Genomic DNA, 16,816 nt, shown 5'->3' with positions numbered 1-16,816 from the left:
AGATCCAAAGTTCTCTCACCCTGAACATGCTACATCAGCCAAAACATCCCCAGTCCCCTCTGTCTGAGGATCCCAGTTCCTTCAGCCCCCGTAGATCTCCTCAAGTGGAGCGACTTGTCTCTTAAATGTAGAACCCATGATATGCCCAGGTTTTTCCAAGTTCCCAGGCGGAGATCCTCAAAACACTTCTTGGAGAAATATTCCCTTTCCTGCACTGGAACAGAGCCCTGATTTCAGCCTTACCCCAGTCCAGCAGTTAGGGGCTTCTAGGTCTCCTCAGGACTCCCTCTGTTACCCACAGACATGTCCCTCCCAGTGCCTTTCCTCAGAGGGGCTGAATTGTAGGGGAACCATAGAAACCAAATCTAGTTCACGTTAGGCTGGCCTGTCATAGCTGATCAGGATCCGTCCATCCCACCAACACCCTCACTCCGACTTTCCCCACACCTTCCTGCCCTGGACACTCCACCCAAGAAAGACAGACCAGGCTCTGGACAGTGATCTGGGCTATCTCAACATCTTCTTCTTCCACAGGCACCTTGGCATTGAGGCAGTCCCATGGCCATGAGCCCAAACAGGTCTCCAGAGAAGAGCACTGAGGGAGATGCTGGCAGAACAGAGTGGAAGCCCATGGTGAGAGGTGGAGGTGGCAAAGCTAGGCTCTAAGCCAGCTCTATAGGAAGGACATGGCACCGGCCCCTGAAGGACCACAAACTGCTTGCCTGGGAAGCTGAGTGAACTTCTCTGTGAACGTACACAGGATGGGAATGCCTGGTCCTGTCTGAGATGCTGGGGTGGAGTGGGACAAAACAGGACACTAGCATTATCAATTTCTCTGTGTCCAGGGAGAGTGAGAAAAATGCTCAGTGTTTGTTCAGTTAAGCAGGACACAGGCAGGAAGGAAAGTCTTCATCCCTGTCTCACAGAGACCATCCAGTAGCTTCAGGCTACTCCCTGCACAAAAGGTGGAGGAGAAGTCAGCTCTAAGGTCTGACATATAATTAGTAAGTCACCGATGGAATCTACTATTTTCCTTAGGCCAAAGACATTTCCATATACTTCACCAAGGAAGAATGGGCAGAGATGGGAGAATGGGAAAAAGTCCAATATAGGAATGTGAAAAGGAACTACAAAGCACTGATTGCTATAGGTAACATGAAGTGCTGGGTGCCTGTGAGCCTGGAAAACATGTAACAGGTCTTCACCCTTAGTGTTTACTTGGCCCTCTCTTAGGTGGCTTCTTCTGCTCACAGTTCCCTTTTGTGTGGAGACTAACCTGGAGGAAATTTTTATTGTTTTGTATCAAAGTGGGGTTGACCCATTCTTCCAGTCCATTCTACTGATTTCCCTGACTTTGTGACACTTTCCATTGCTTCTGTGCTTTGTGCCTCCTTCTTAGAACATATTTTGCTTCTTTCCAGGTTTCAGAGCCACTCAACCAGCTTTCATGCATCACTGCAGGCAGGTCATCAAACCCCAGGTAGATGACACTGAAGATTCTGAGGAAGAATGGACACCAAGGCAACAAGGTGAGGGGCCAGAAGGATTTAGAGGTGTCTTCAAGAAACCAGCCTGGGCTTAGGTCTCAACTGCATCTCAGCCATTAGCAAAGAAAATATAATTTTCATCATTCTAAAGTGGTTGTGGCTGAGTATTGACATGAGCCTGAGTGAAGGTAAAGGTATAGGTTTTCCAGTGTTTTCTGTTTTATCTTTAAAATGTATCATTCTTTCTAAAAATAATTATTTTTGCTAAACATCCTTAATGAAAGGCAATTAAACATACCCTAGACTATAAATTCACCAAAGAGGTCTCTAATACTAATCTCATAATAATTTGGTTATTGGATTAAATCTTTTAGCAGAGGAAGTGATTAACATATTATGTCAAGATTCATTATTTATGTGTGTATAAAAAATAACACCACTTACCTTAAGGTGAAACTAATTCTTTTTTTTTCTTTTTTAAATTAATTAATTAATTTTTTTTTAACTTTACAATACTATATTGGTTTTGCCATACATCAACATGAATCCACCATGGGTGTACATAAGTTCTCACTCCTGAACCCTCCTCCCACCTCCCTCCCCATACCATCCCTCTGGGTTATCCCAGTGCACCAACCCCAAGCATCCTGTATCCTGCATTGAACCTAGACTGGCTATTCGTTTCTTATATGATATTATACATGCTTCAATGCCATTCTCCCAAATCATCCTGCCCTCTCCCTCTCCCACAGAGTCAAAAAGTCTGTTCTGTACATTTGCGTCTCTTTTGCTGTCTCACATACAGGGTTATCATTACCATCTTTCTAAATTCCGTATATATGTGTTAGTATACTGTATTGGTGTTTTACTTTCTGGCTTACTTCACTCTGTATAATCGGCTCCAGTTTCATCCACCTCATTAGAACTGATTCAAATGTATTCTTTTTAATGGCTGAGTAAAACTCCATTGTGTATATGTACCACAGCTTTCTTATCCATTCATCTGCTGATGGACATCTAGGTTGTTTCCATGTCCTGGCTATTATAAACAATGCTGTGATGAACTTTGGGGTACAGGCGTCTCTTTCAGTTCTGGTTTTCTTGGTGTTTATGCCCAGCAGTGGGATTGCTGGGTCATAAGGCAGTTGTATTTCCAGTTTTTTAAGGAATCTCCACACTGTTCTCCATAGTGGCTGTACTAGTTTGCATTCCCACCAACAGTGTAACAGGGTTCCTTTTTCTCTACACCCTCTCCAGCATTTATTATTTGTAGACTTTTGGATAGCAGCCATTCTGACTGGTGTGAAATGGTACCTGACTGTGGTTTTGATTTCCATTTCTCTGATAATGAGTGATGTTGAGCATCTTTTCATGTGTTTGTTAGCCATCTGTATGTCTTCTTTGGAGAAATGTCTATTTAGTTCTTTGGCACATTTTTTGATTGGGTCTTTTATTTTTCTGAAATTGAGCTGCATGAGTTGCTTGTATATTTTTTGAGATTAGTTGTTTGTCAGTTGCTTCATTTGCTATTATTTTCTCCCATTCAGAAGTCTGTCTTTTCACCATGCTTATAGTTTCCTTTGTTGTGCAGAAGCTTTTAAGTTTAATTGGTTCCCATTTGTTTATTTTTGCTTTTATTTCCAGTATTCTGGGAGGTGGGTCATAGAGGATCCTGCTGTGATTTATGTCGGAGAGTGTTTTGCCTATGTTCTCCTCTATGAGTTTTATAGTTTCTGGTCTTACATTTAGATCTTTAATTCATTTTGAGTTTATTTTTGTGTATGGTGTTAGAAAGTGTTCTAGTTTCATTCTTTTACAAGTGGTTGTCCAGTTTTCCCAGCACCACTTGTTAAAGAGACTGTCTTTTCTCCATTGTATATTCTTGCCTCCTTTGTCGAAGATAAGGTGTCCATAGGTGTGTGGATTTATCTCTGGGCTTTCTATTTTGTTCCATTGATCTATATTTCTGTCTTTGTGCCAGTACCATACTGTCTTGATGACTGTGGCTTTGTAGTAGAGCCTGATGTCAGGCAGGTTGATTCCTCCAGTTCCATTCTTCTTTCTCAAGATTGCTATGGCTATTCGAGATTTTTTGTATTTCCATACAAATTGTGAAATTATTTGTTCTAGCTCTGTGAAAAATACCGCTGGTAGCTTGATAGAGATTGCATTGAATCTGTAGATCGCTTTGGGTAGTATACTCTTTTTCACTACATTGACTCTTCCAATCCATGAACATGGTATACTTCTCCATCTGTTAGTGTCCTCTTTGATTTCTTTCACCAGTGTTTTATAGTTTTCCATATATAGGTCTTTAGTTTCTTTAGGAAGATACATTCCAAAGTATTTTATTCTTGCAATGGTGAATGGAATTGTTTCCTTAATTTCTTTTTCTACTTTCTCATTATTAGTGTATAGGAATGCAAGGGACTTCTGTGTGTTGATTTTATATCCTGCAACTTTACTATATTCATTGATTAGCTCTAGTAATTTTCTGGTGGAGTCTTTGTTTTGATTCTTGGAAAGGGTTTGAGAGAACTATTTATTCTCCCTGATCTTTCCCACATTTCACTGACCAGAGACAGCATCAGGTAAATAAAAAATGAAGTACAATCATTATAAAATATAAGTGAGCAGCTCACTTCCTCTTCCACTGCTCAGAGAGTTTAGAAGGGTTAATCTGCCTAGAGTAGAGAAAGCAATTTAGATACTTCTAGGATTCTCCATCTATGGATTTCTGTTCTCCCAGATTAAATATATATATATATATTTATTTAGTTTTGGCTGCACTCGGTCTTCATTGCTGTGCATGGCTTTCTCTGGTTGTGGTGACTGGCTTCTTGTTGCAGCGCACATGCAGGCTCAGTAGTTTGTGACACACAGGCTTAGTTGCCCCACAGAAAGTGGACTCTTCCTGGACCAGTGATCAAACCTGTGTCCTCTGCATTGGCAGGCAGATTCTCATCCACTGTGCCACCAGGGAAGTCCATCTGTTCCCTTAGGTTATCAAAACTAGTGTAAGAAGCATGAAAACTAAAGGTTTTGACATGAAGAGAGATTCTTCATAGGGAATAATACTCCATGGTTCACTGCGCCTCTACACATCTTTACCTTCTTAATTTATGAGCGTATGGTACACTATTGCTAACTATGTACACATTGTTCTACAGCAAATCTGTAGAACTTTTTCCTCTTGCATGCCTGAAGCCCTACTCCCATTAAGCAACAATTCTCTGATTCTTCCTCCTCACTAATCTTCACAACCACGATTATATTTTCTGTTTCCATGGTTTTGATTAATTTAGATACCTCATAGAAGTGGAATCTTGCAATATTTGTCTTTTTTGATTGGTCACTTCACTTAGTATAATATCATCAAGGCCCATCCTTGATGTGGCATATGAAAAAACTCTATTTTAAGGCTTCAAAATATTCCATTGTGTGCATGTGTATATAATATATATAAGATATACATAATCTTTACCTGTTTATCCACCAATGAACATTTAGATTGCTTCCACATTTTGCCAACTGGGAATAATGTGGCAATGACCATAGATATGCACATTATTCAAGATCTTGCTTTCAATTTTTATGGAAATATACTCTGGAGTTGGATTGCTAGATCATACGGCATTTCTAATTTTCTGAGCAAACTCCATACTGTTTTCTATAAAGTTTGAAAATTTTACATTTCAAACAATAGTGTATAAGGGTTCCAATTTCTCCGTATCCTTACCAAACTTGCTATTGTCTTTTTATTCATATTGGCCATCACAGAAGGTATGAGATAATTTCCATTGTGGTTTTAATTTGTATTTCCCTATTGATTAGTAATCTTGAGCATCTTTTCATATGTTTGTTGGCCATTTGGGTATCTTCTTTGGAGAAATGTCTATTCAGTTCCTTCTCCCACTGTGTTAGTCAGCTCAGGCTGCTATAACAAAACAGACTGCATGGATTAAACCACAGAAATTTGTTCTCTTACAATGCTGGAGCATGGAAGTTTGATATTAGGGTGCCATCGTGGTCAATCAGGTTCTCTTCCTGGCTTATAGGTAGCCTTCATATTGGTGTATGCTTGTTAACTCCTTATCAGATACATATTTTACAAATATTTTCTACCATCTTGTAGGATGTCTTTTCACTCTGTTCCTTTGTTTGATTCTGTTCCTGTTTCACTGTGTCCTTTGCTGTACAGAGGTTTTAAGATAAATGTAGTCTCATTTGTCTATTTTTACTTTGTTACTAATACTTGTGCACTTGGTATCATATCTAAGAAATCATTGCTGATTCAATGCTTCACCCTTGTTTTTTTTTTTTCTAAGAGTCTTATCAAGTCTTACATTTAGGTCTTTAATCCATTCTGAGTTGATTTTTCTTCATGATGTAAGATCTTCATTATTTTGCATATGGATATTTTGTTTTCCCAGCACCATTCATTACAGGGATTAAACTTTCCATGTTGTCTTGACACCCTTGATGAAGATCATTAGACCATGTATACAAGAGTTTATTTTTAGCTGTCTATTCTGTTCCACTGATTGGTATGTCTGTCTTTATGCCAGTGGGCTTCCTCAGTGGCTCAGCAGGTGAAGAGTCTGTCTTCAATGCAGGAGACACGGGAGATGTGGGTTCAATCCATGAGTTAAGAAGATCCCCTGGAGAAGGAAATGGCAACCCCCTCCAGTATTCTTGCCTGAGAAATCCCCCGGACAGAAGAGCCTGGTGGGCTACAGTCTAAAAGGTTGCAAAGAGTCAACACAACTGAGAGACTAAGCATGTACTTAATGCAAAACTACACTTTTTGGTTACTGTAACTTTGTAATATGTTCTGAAATCAGAGGCCTCCAGCTTTGCTGTTCTTTTTAAGATTGTTTTGCCTATTTGGGGTCCTCTGAGATTCTGTATTAACTATAAGATGAACTTTCTATATCTGAAAAAAAATCCATTGGGATTTTAATAGGAATTGCATTGAATCTTTAAATTGCTTTGGTTAGTATGAACAGCTTAATAATATTAAATCTCCAAATCCATAAACGTGAGACACCTTTTTGTTTACTTACGTCAGATTCCTTTCAGCAATACTTTGTAGTTTTCAATGTATAAGTCTTTCATCTCCTTATGTTTTCTCCCAATTATTTCATTCTTTTTGATATTATTATAAATAAGACTATCAGGACTTCTCTGGTGGTCCAGTGTCTTAGACTCCACACTCCCAGTGTGGAGAACTTGGGTTCAATCCCTGGTCAGGGAACTAGATCCCACATGCCACAACAAAGATCTGGTACAAATATATATATTTTTTTTATTTAAACTTAGCTCTTGACTATAACTTAAAAAATAAAACATAATTAGGATCGTTTTCTTATTTTTCTTTTTGGAACGGTTGTTATTCATGCATGGAAAGATATTTGAATGTTGATTTTGTACCGTGCAACTTTCTGTGCAGGTTGTGTGTGTGTGTGTGTGTGTAATTTAAAAAATTTTCTCCACATAAAATCATGTCTTCTGTGAACAGACATAATTTTACTTCTTTCTTTCCAACTGGAAGCCTTTCGTTTCCTTCTCTAATCTAATGCCCTGGCTAGGACTTCTAATATTATGTTTAATAGAAGTGTTGAGAATGGGCATCCTTGCCTTTTTCTCTTGATCTTAGAAGTTTTCAGCTTTTCATTGATGACTATGATGTTAGAGATAGACTTTTCATATATGACTTTTATTATATTGCAGTCACTTCCTTCTATTTCTACTTTGTTAAGTATTTTTGTCATGAAAGTCTAGTAAATTTATTAGATACTTTATGGACATCAGATGAAGCACAGATGAAGTTTCATATTTTTTAATTTTAATAAAGTTATGTTATGCTCCCAGTGGAAGCATAGGAGTTGATGATACAGAAATCACTTTCCATTCCTCCTTTGGTAATCCTTGTCCTTGTCACTCTCTGGCTCAGAATTCTGTGTCCTTAATTAGAATGCCCAGAGTTTGGAAACATTTACCAACCAAAACACTGATTCTCATCATTTTTTAGGTAAACCTTCTGGGATGGCCTTCAGAGGGGAGCCCAGTAAACACCAGAAGGTGAATGTCTCCCAAATCCTGTTGACAAAAAAATCCTCCTCATGGATCCAGTCACAGGTGAGAATAGGAGAAAACACAGAGGTCCTGGAGACTGCTGCCTTCCTGTCCTGAATCTTTAGCACAATGTCTGATATCATCACCATCTTTATAGTTAGTAAGAACAGTAAATATAGTAGGCTGTTCTTTTGTTACATTATTTTCACAATATTTCAGACTTGAAGCATTTTATGTGAATAAACTTACTTAAACCTTAAAACAATCCTACAGTACCTATAAGTAGGTATATAGCTATCACCATTATAGGTCAAGAACTGAGGTAAAAAAAAATGTTTGATTATATTCGTGGGATCACAGTATCACTGGTGGTACAATCTAATCCAAAGCACCTTCTCTAAACTCCTTACAAACTGGTTAGAACTTCCATAGTTCTATAAAGTTTCTTCATACATCTTTATATCATTCATCTGAGAGATGTTTTCAACTTCAGTTCTTTTGTGATGTGCTCGTGAGGGATATCTGACTAAGGGAAGCTTAAGGACATGTTGGGCACTTTGTAGAGTGGACGGTCCAAGATGAAGAAGGTGATATGATCCCTACCTCAGAGACTCCTACTCCAATAAAAGGAAGTAACTTGCAGCTCTGACAAGCTTCAGGTTTATGACTCAAAAACAACAAATAAAAAAATAACTGAAGGACTTCACATAGGTTACCAGCTTTTGAGTAGAAACTCATCATCTGGACATGATTTCAAATGCTCATTCTTGTAGGAGGAAGTAACAAGTCCTTCCTCTGAGCTCTGATTAGACAACTCTCCTGTTTGGAATCATTTGTTTAGCCTGCCCCTGTTTTGTGAGCTTTGAGAGTGTAGCCCATACCCATTAATTCTCAGAAGTCCAGGCCCAGCTCAAAGCCCCCTGAGGGCCCTCTGAATGTTTTGTGAATGAGTGACCCCACATTTAAACATTCATCTAGGAATAAGAAGGTCAAGGAATACTTTAGATAGGATTTGTGAGTTAGACTTCAAATATAAAAGCAGTCAAGGGGATACATTGATGGCAGGGATGTACGCTCACATTCATACTGTATTAAATAGCTCACACAACGATTTGTTGAATGTTATTAAACTTCATGTCCACTATAACATTAAGAATTAGCATGTATATCAATTTATAGATCAGGAAACTGAGGAGAGCCCGCTAGTCGTACAGCCTTCTTCAAGGAGAATTTATGAAGCCAGCTACTTTAATTCCAAACATTGTCTCTAGGACATGGCAACCTGTAACTTTCAGCTTATTTTCTTTATTGTCTGAATGTGTTTCTGCGGATCATCTTTTCTCTTCTCAATCTCACTGCTTTGTCACCTTATTTTCCAGATGTGTTTTGTCCCCTCTGTAATTTTCCATACTTCCTCATCCATCAAAGGTCCACTAATTAATAGAAAACCTCACAGATTTCTCTATGAGCCCTTACCCTCTTCTTTCCCTGACCTCAAGCTATTCTCCCTGCATTGCTCTCACTTTTATGCAGAAAGTTGAAGAGAAACAATCTTAAGATATGAATTCTAGTTTTGATTCACTACCCACTAAGGTCCTTTCTTTACACTCCAGTGTTCAGAGCCCCCCTCCACCAGTATTTCCAAGAATTGTCAAAGTATTAACTAAAGTCATGCATGTGAAAACACTCCATACAGTCCTAAAGAACTAAAGAAATGCATGTTGTCTTTTACTCACATGGAAGAGATTGTCCAGGGGACCATTAAATAAGGTATCTAGTTTGAAGAAATTGCCAGGAGCAGCAAAATTGCTGAAGAAAACTGGCTCCAAACAGGCTCAGAAACCAGTGCCCCCTCCCAGAGAAGCAAGGACCCCTGGACAGCACCCCAGACACAAAGTCGGTAAGATAAAGTTTGGGGAGTTCCTCTAATTAGTTCCTCTAATCCCTGTAGAAAAGCTAATAAGTATGGCCTAGGTGTGGGGTGTGGACTTTGGGTAGGCATGGGTTTAAGCTGGACTGATCTGAAACATAAAGTTAGCACTGGGGCCTTGGGAAAATCTTATATATTTTCTGAGGTCCCGATTGCTCATCTATAAAGTGAAGATACAGATACATAACTCATATGGTGTTTGGAAGCATTACATTAAATGCAAAAGTGCTGACACCTACAAGTAGTTCGATAAATCCAGCTGTGATGATAGGGACCATGCTTTGTTAGTATTTATACACAAACTTCTGCTCAATGCTTTACATGTCATGCCCTTAACATTTATTTTCTGAGTAGATGTGTCAGTGAACTATGTCTTAAGTAAGAAGGTTGCGAAGTTAAACCTACCAACGGGAAGTGCAGGAAGCTAACACTGAACTGGGCATCTGTGGTCAGTGTGGAGCCTCAGTCTCCTGAGCCAGTAGTTAAAGGGAGAAGAAACAAAGTATAGAGAAGGGACTTCCTGGTGGTTAAGTGGTTATGACTCCACACTTCCACTGCAGGAGGTGTGGGTTCCATTCCTGGTCAGGGAACTAAGATCCCACAAGCCATGCAGCATGGCCAATAAATAAATAATGTATCATTAAAACATAAAAATACAAAAGTAAAAGTTTGAAAAATAAATGTGAAAAAGTTTTAACAAACTGTATAGATAGACAAGTAGGAGATCTCACACTTTCTGATAAAACAGGGACTAATTCTCCAGACCCCACCAGCCTTGCTTAGCTTCTGTTCTCCATGTTAGAACTCAGAAGAAAGGAGACTGAAGTGAAGAGGTACAGTCTACGAGAAAGAAAGGGCCATGTGTACCAAGAGGTCAGCGAGCTCCAGGATGACGACTACCTGTGTGAGTGACCCTGCTGGCCCACTCATGGAGAAGGGGTTATGAGACCTTGGTACAATAACCTCACCTCACCATTTGGTCCTCCAATCATCCCCTTCCTCTATGACTTGGGGTACAGGTTCAAGGCCAAAGACCATGAGTGCCCCAGTTCTTTCTGAAGGTCTTTACGACCAGCAACATCACTATACCTCCCCTCATCCCTGTTGCTCTCACCTCCAGATTGTGAGGAATGTCAGAACTTCTTCATCGACAGCTGTGCTGCCCATGGGCCCCCAACCTTTGTAAAGGACTCTGCAGTGGAAAAGGGGCATGCCAACCGCTCAGCCCTCACTCTACCCCCTGGGTTAAGTATCAGACCATCGGGCATTCCTGAGGCTGGGCTTGGAGTGTGGAACGAGGCATCTGATCTGCCGCTGGGCCTGCATTTTGGCCCCTATGAGGGTCAGATCATATACAATGAAGAGGCCTCCCACAGTGGATACTCCTGGCTGGTGAGAAATAGCCCTCTTTCCCTGTCCTCTGGCTCTAATCATTTGTGTGTGGTGGGGGTGTACTTCATGTCTACATGCAAGGACATGGATGGTGATGACATGGTCGGCAATGACACAGTCATCTCTGTGTACTGTGTGCACTGGGCATGAACACAGGACTTCTATCCAAAGATCAGAGGAAGGTGGGAGACAGTGGTACAGGCATACAGAAGTGACTCCTCACTTGTGGAGCCCTTGCCTTCAATGTGCAAATAGACTCAGACTTGAAATGATGATTAAGGAGCTTACTGTGTAGTCCGACTGGCAGTTGAATCCATGCAGGCTGAAGAGCACCAATGCCAGCAGAGGGAAAGTTCTTCTATTACTTACTACCAAAAAATAAAATAAAAGAGAGAAGAAAGCTTGTATCTCTTTTCTGACACTCAGGTCACCAAAGGGAGAAACAGCTACGAGTATGTGGATGGAAAGGACACGTCTTTGGCCAACTGGATGAGGTGAGTGCAGTGACCCTGCAGTTTGTAGACGTCCCTCCTCCCTCAAGCCGACCCCGCTTTCCTTCTCAGCCCATCCCCCTCAATAGCTTTCACATCTTCTTTCCTCTTTTCCCTCCATATCATGCTCTTTCATTTCAAAAGACATTAGAAAGAAAGATAAATATAGCATGTGCCCTCAAAATATAAGTCTATATGCTCAACAAAACTGAGGTACTTGAAAACAACTTGAGGAGTCTAGATTCACCAGGGACACTTTAACTCACTTAATTGACACTTACCAAGTACTCTATGTCCCAGTTTAGACAGTGAACTTCATTACTGAAGCAGATCACACAACCCATGTCCTTTTGGAGAACATACTAAAGACAGACATTAACCAATTGATTTTAGGAATAGTAACCTTAATTTTTTTTTCTTTTTTTTCTTCTTTTTTAAACTCCAATACAGTATAGTAACCTTAATTTTTATATTTTTGAATAATTGCACAGCACCAGGGTAACCTAACATGGGAGACCTTGAGTCCGTGTGGGCAACAACCTCCCCAGGCTCGGTTCCAGTGAGAAGTGGACCCTGAGGCCTGAGAAAGAATGGGGGGCAGGATGGCTGTGAGCATGGCCGTTCTATGAGGGCCTATACTTTCATCAGGGCAGGCAGAAAGTGAATAAACTATTACTGTTCTCTGTCTCAAGCTATGTCAGAGCACTCTCCATGTTTCTATGGGAGGGGGTGGGCAAGTGAATAGGACCCTGGATACATGTCGGGAGATTGGAGAAAAGCCTCTGGAGAGAAGGCAGGCTGGGGTGAGTGCTGAGGGGTGCATGCTAGCCTAGGAGTACCAAGTCCTGTGGAATGAAAGAGAACTTAATTTAGAGTTTAGAGGAGCTGGAGGTCACCAGTCTTACGGACAGTCCAGGTGGAGACAAGTCTGGAACTGGGCTCTGGACAATGGCTAATAGGTAAGGAGAGAAAAGCATTCCAGCCAGGAAGAGGACCAGAAACAAGATCTGGATATAAGAATTCACACAGCCAGGTCGAAGGTATGAACAGAAGGTCCCCATGAGGGGTGATGGGAACCATGGCGGCCTCAGAGCCTGGAGGCAAGGAGCTGGGCATGGTCCGATAGGTCTCATCACAGGTCTCGTCACCTGTGGTTTCTTTCCCTTTCCCGGCCTTGACCCCAGGTATGTGAACTGTGCCCGGGATGACGAGGAGCAGAACCTGGTGGCCTTGCAGTATCATGGGCAGATCTTCTACCGAACCTGCCAGGTGGTCAGGCCGGGCTGTGAGCTGCTGGTCTGGTACGGGGATGAGTATGGCGAGGAACTTGGCATCAAGCAGGACAGCAGGGGGAAGAGCAAGCTCTCGGCCCAGAGAGGTGAGTGCCCCACCTCTTCCAGCACCCCACCCCATCCTGGGGAGCTTCCCTGGTCCGATTCTGAAGCAGAGTCCAATCTAGTCTAAAGTCAGTCAAGTTGCAATTAAAATGCCTCAGAATTTGATTCATTTCAGAAGACTGTTAGGAAAAATATTTATATTAAAAATATGAGTTCTAATTTTCAATATTTCATGCAAAAAGTATGTAACATCACCTTCTGCTGAAAGGCTTAGAAGCAAAAAGCAAGTTTTTAAGCACCTACCAGCTCTCTCACCTTTACCAGTTTCTTCCTCTTTTCCTCCATATTTCTAAGTGACATGCATACAGTGATTTGCATTCAGTTACTGTTTCAGTTTGTTGTCATGTGAGTTCATACTTTGTGCCAGACAGGGCTACATGCACTGAGACAGACAGAACCACTGCCTTGGGGCAGCATGGGCTTCATACCAGACGGGCTGGTGCTCTGAGGAAAACCAGTGCAGGAAAGGTGCCTTGGATCAGCATGAACAGAGTGGGGTGTGGCAGAGGATGGTGGGGTAGAGTCTCTGTAGAGATAACACCTGTGGATTCCAGGATTCCAGGCAGAGGAGCAGCCAGTGCTGCAGCCTCAGGGCCGGGAAGAGAGGCCATGCCAGTGGTCACAGGAGGAAGCACAGACGGAGAGGAAGGAGGCTGGATGGAACACAGAAGCCTCAGTGCCCATGTCCATGTGCAGGCCCCAGGGGTCTTCCTGGGTGACACAGAACAACCATGTGGCTATCAGCTGCAAGCAGCATGTTCTCTGTGCTAAGATGATGCTTCAGTTCATTTTTGGGAAGAGACAGCAGCGGGGAGTCCCCTCAGAGGTCAGTTCATTGCCAGACATGAGGGGAGAGTGGCCTGGGTAAAGATGCTTGGGAGTGAGGATGTGAAGAGTCTGGCTGGATATGTATTTTTAAGTAGGACTTCCTAGTGCATGTTAAATGGACTAAGACTGTGAAATAAAAGAGGTATGAATATTGGTGAGGCTTGAGAAAGGACATGTCTTTATTTTATGATGTATAGAAAACTGAGGGAGGAGCAATTTGTGAACCAACTGGGGCAGCAGGAGCCAGAGAGACCTGTAGTCCGTGGGACCTGGGCCTCTTGGTCTCGTCCAGTCTCTAACCCACTTCTGCAGAGTGGTTTTTTTGAAAGGCTGCTCTTTGAACAAGGAGCCTCAAATTCAGCTTTACTCACACCTGCTCTAACCACCCCCTGTGCTGCCTCCCATATGTAGAGAGCTCCAGGCCAGGCGCCCCTAACTTAATAGACCCTTTCCCCTCACAAGGAGCCATTCAGGAAGATTCTACCTAAGTCATCAAGAGTCTTATCTCTCAATAGGGTAAAATACCTGTGGCCACTGTGACACAACTTTTCAGATACTTACACGCAGGGAAAGGTCCCTGCAGATCCACCTCTATCAGGAGAGACGCTGCCTCTGATGCTACTGAAAGGTCCCTAGACTGGGTGGTATGTAGAAAAGGCCCTTGATGCAAGCTTCGTTGATTTCTGCAGATGTAGAAAATAAAAATGGAATGGAAAAGTGGACTGTAAAGACACACTTGATGGGAGACAAATAATGCACTGTCAACACTAAGATGATTACTGGGGCAGGCTTTACCATGGCAAATCAGCTACCTGACTAAAAGCTTCCTCTTTCAGCAGAACCAAAGCCCAAGATCCACCCATGTGCCTCCTGCTCTCTGTCCTTCTCCAGTCAGAAATTCCTCAGCCAACATGTCCAACGCAGTCACCCCTCTCAGATACTCCTGAGACCATCCGCAAGAGACCATCTCCAACCAGAGGATCCCTGCCCAGGCAAACAAAATCAGCAGCAGCGATATTCTGATCCACACAGCCCGAGTGACAAACCAGAGGGTCAAGAGCCCAAGGAAAGGCCCCATCCTTTGCTGAAAGGCCCCAAACTTTGCATAAGGCTGAAGAGGATTTCAATGGCCTCTTCCTACACACCCAAAGGACAAATGGAGGGTTCTGAGGTGCATGAGAAAATGACAGAAGAGCCCAGCACAAGCCAGAAACTGAGTCCAGAGAACACAGGCAAATTATTCATGGAGGCAGGGGTCTCAGGAATTGTAAGAGTCAAGTATGGAGAGCATGAGCAAGGCTCCAAGGATAAGTCAAGTCTAAACACACATGAGAGGATACACACAGGGGAGAAGCCCTATGTTTGCAAGGAGTGTGGGAAAAGCTTCAATGGAAGGTCAAATCTCACCAGACATAAGAGGACACACACAGGGGAGAAGCCCTATGTTTGTGGGGAGTGTGGGCGAAGCTTCAGTTTGAAGACAAGTCTCATTACACATCAGAGGACACACACAGGGGAGAAGCCCTATGTTTGCAGGGAGTGTGGGCAAAGCTTCAGTGAGAAGTCAAATCTCACCAGACATAAGATGACACACACAGGGGAGAAGCCTTATGTGTGTGGAGAGTGTGGGCAAAGCTTCAGTTTGAAGTCAATTCTCATCACACACCAGAGGACACACACAGGGGAGAAGCCCTATGTTTGCAGGGAGTGTGGGCGAAGCTTCAGTGTGAAGTCAAATCTCACCAGACATAAGATGACACACACAGGGGAGAAGCCTTATGTGTGCGGAGAGTGTGGGCAAAGCTTCAATCAGAAGCCCCATCTCATCAAGCACCAAAGGACACACACAGGGGAGAAGCCCTATGTTTGCAGGGAATGTGGGCGAAGCTTCAGTGCGATGTCCAATCTCATCAGACACCAAAGGACACACACAGGGGAGAAGCCCTATGTTTGCAGGGAGTGCGGGCAAAGCTTCAGTCAGAAGCCAAATCTCATCAGACACCATAGGACACACACAGGGGAGAAGTCCTATGTTTGTGGGGAGTGTGGGCAAAGCTTCAGTTTGAAGGCAAGTCTCATCACACACCAGAGGACACACACAGGGGAGAAGCCCTATGTTTGCAGGGAATGTGGGCGAAGCTTCAGTGTGATGTCCAATCTCATCAGACACCAAAGGACACACACAGGGGAGAAGCCCTATGTTTGCAGGGAATGTGGGCGAAGCTTCAGTGTGATGTCCAATCTCATCAGACACCAAAGGACACACACAGGGGAGAAGCCCTATGTTTGCACGGAGTGTGAGTGAGTCATGACCAATAAACCACATCCTAGCCACAGGAGGATTACTGCAGTCACCCCATGCCTCAGCTCTAAGGGGGCCTCAGAGCAGGTTTATGACCTGTTACTGTCACCAAGAGTATGAGGAGAGACTTCCCAGGTGGTCCAGTGGCTACTACTCCAATGCATAGACCCATGTTCAATACCTGATTGGGGAACTAACTCCCACATGCGGCAACTAAGACACAGTGCAGCCATGTAAATAAATACATAAACAAATATTTTAAAGAAACAGTGTGATGAACACAGAATTAATTGATTAAACAGACCTTCCACTTTCATGACAGGAGAGGAGGTAGATAAACAGCAGATGGTTTCTTAAGTGTTCTGTAGATATTCATGCCAATTTCCTTCATGGTTTTTTGTACATCTTCTAATAAATTTTGTCTCCAAACAAATCTGAAGCCCAGACTACGTACTCATTCCCCCCTTATTGCTGACAGCAGTGGGGTCCAGTGGTAGCTGAACCCCTGGGAAGGCATTATTCTGGAGCCAACTCAGTTAGGTCACTGGACAGTCATTTCCAGGGTCCTGGGAGAAGAATCTAGGGTTTGAGACAGACTCATCAGAGAAGAGAAAACTCTTCTGGCTTCCTGGGAGATGTAGCCTCTCCTCCTTATAGACCTAGACTCTACTTTGGCCTCTCCTGGTTGCCCTGTCTTCCTCTGACTTCTGTAGCCTCAAAAGTGAAGGCCACGTGCATGTGTATGTGTGCATGTGCATGTGCTTCACTCAGCCTGGACCATCTGGTCTCCCTCACTCTGTCTTTGCCACTTCATCAGGGTCATCACAGGATCTGGACTCAGGACTCGACCACAGGGGTCCAGTTCTCAGCCCTTCCCTCAGCATCTGTGTGACATGGGGCAAGATGCTCAA

The 16,816-nt window shown here is 42.7% G+C and overlaps 1 protein-coding gene across 1 annotated transcript; it reads left to right on the top strand.

Annotated features, from left to right (window-relative positions):
* Positions 1–564: 564 nt before the first annotated feature.
* Positions 565–15,908, top strand: LOC102177044 (histone-lysine N-methyltransferase PRDM9). Its single transcript, XM_018043707.1, has 10 exons — positions 565–633; positions 1,039–1,150; positions 1,422–1,529; positions 7,522–7,571; positions 9,309–9,465; positions 10,298–10,399; positions 10,616–10,887; positions 11,314–11,381; positions 12,563–12,756; positions 14,443–15,908. The coding sequence occupies exons 1-10, from the start codon at positions 565–567 to the stop codon at positions 15,906–15,908; spliced, it is 2,598 nt and encodes an 865-aa protein (XP_017899196.1).
* The last annotated feature ends 908 nt before the right edge of the window (positions 15,909–16,816 follow it).

Source organism: Capra hircus, assembly GCF_001704415.2.
Source record: "Capra hircus breed San Clemente chromosome X unlocalized genomic scaffold, ASM170441v1, whole genome shotgun sequence".
In the NCBI taxonomy this organism is placed as follows: Eukaryota; Metazoa; Chordata; class Mammalia; order Artiodactyla; family Bovidae; genus Capra; species Capra hircus.
This window is presented reverse-complemented; position numbering and strand designations above follow the sequence as displayed.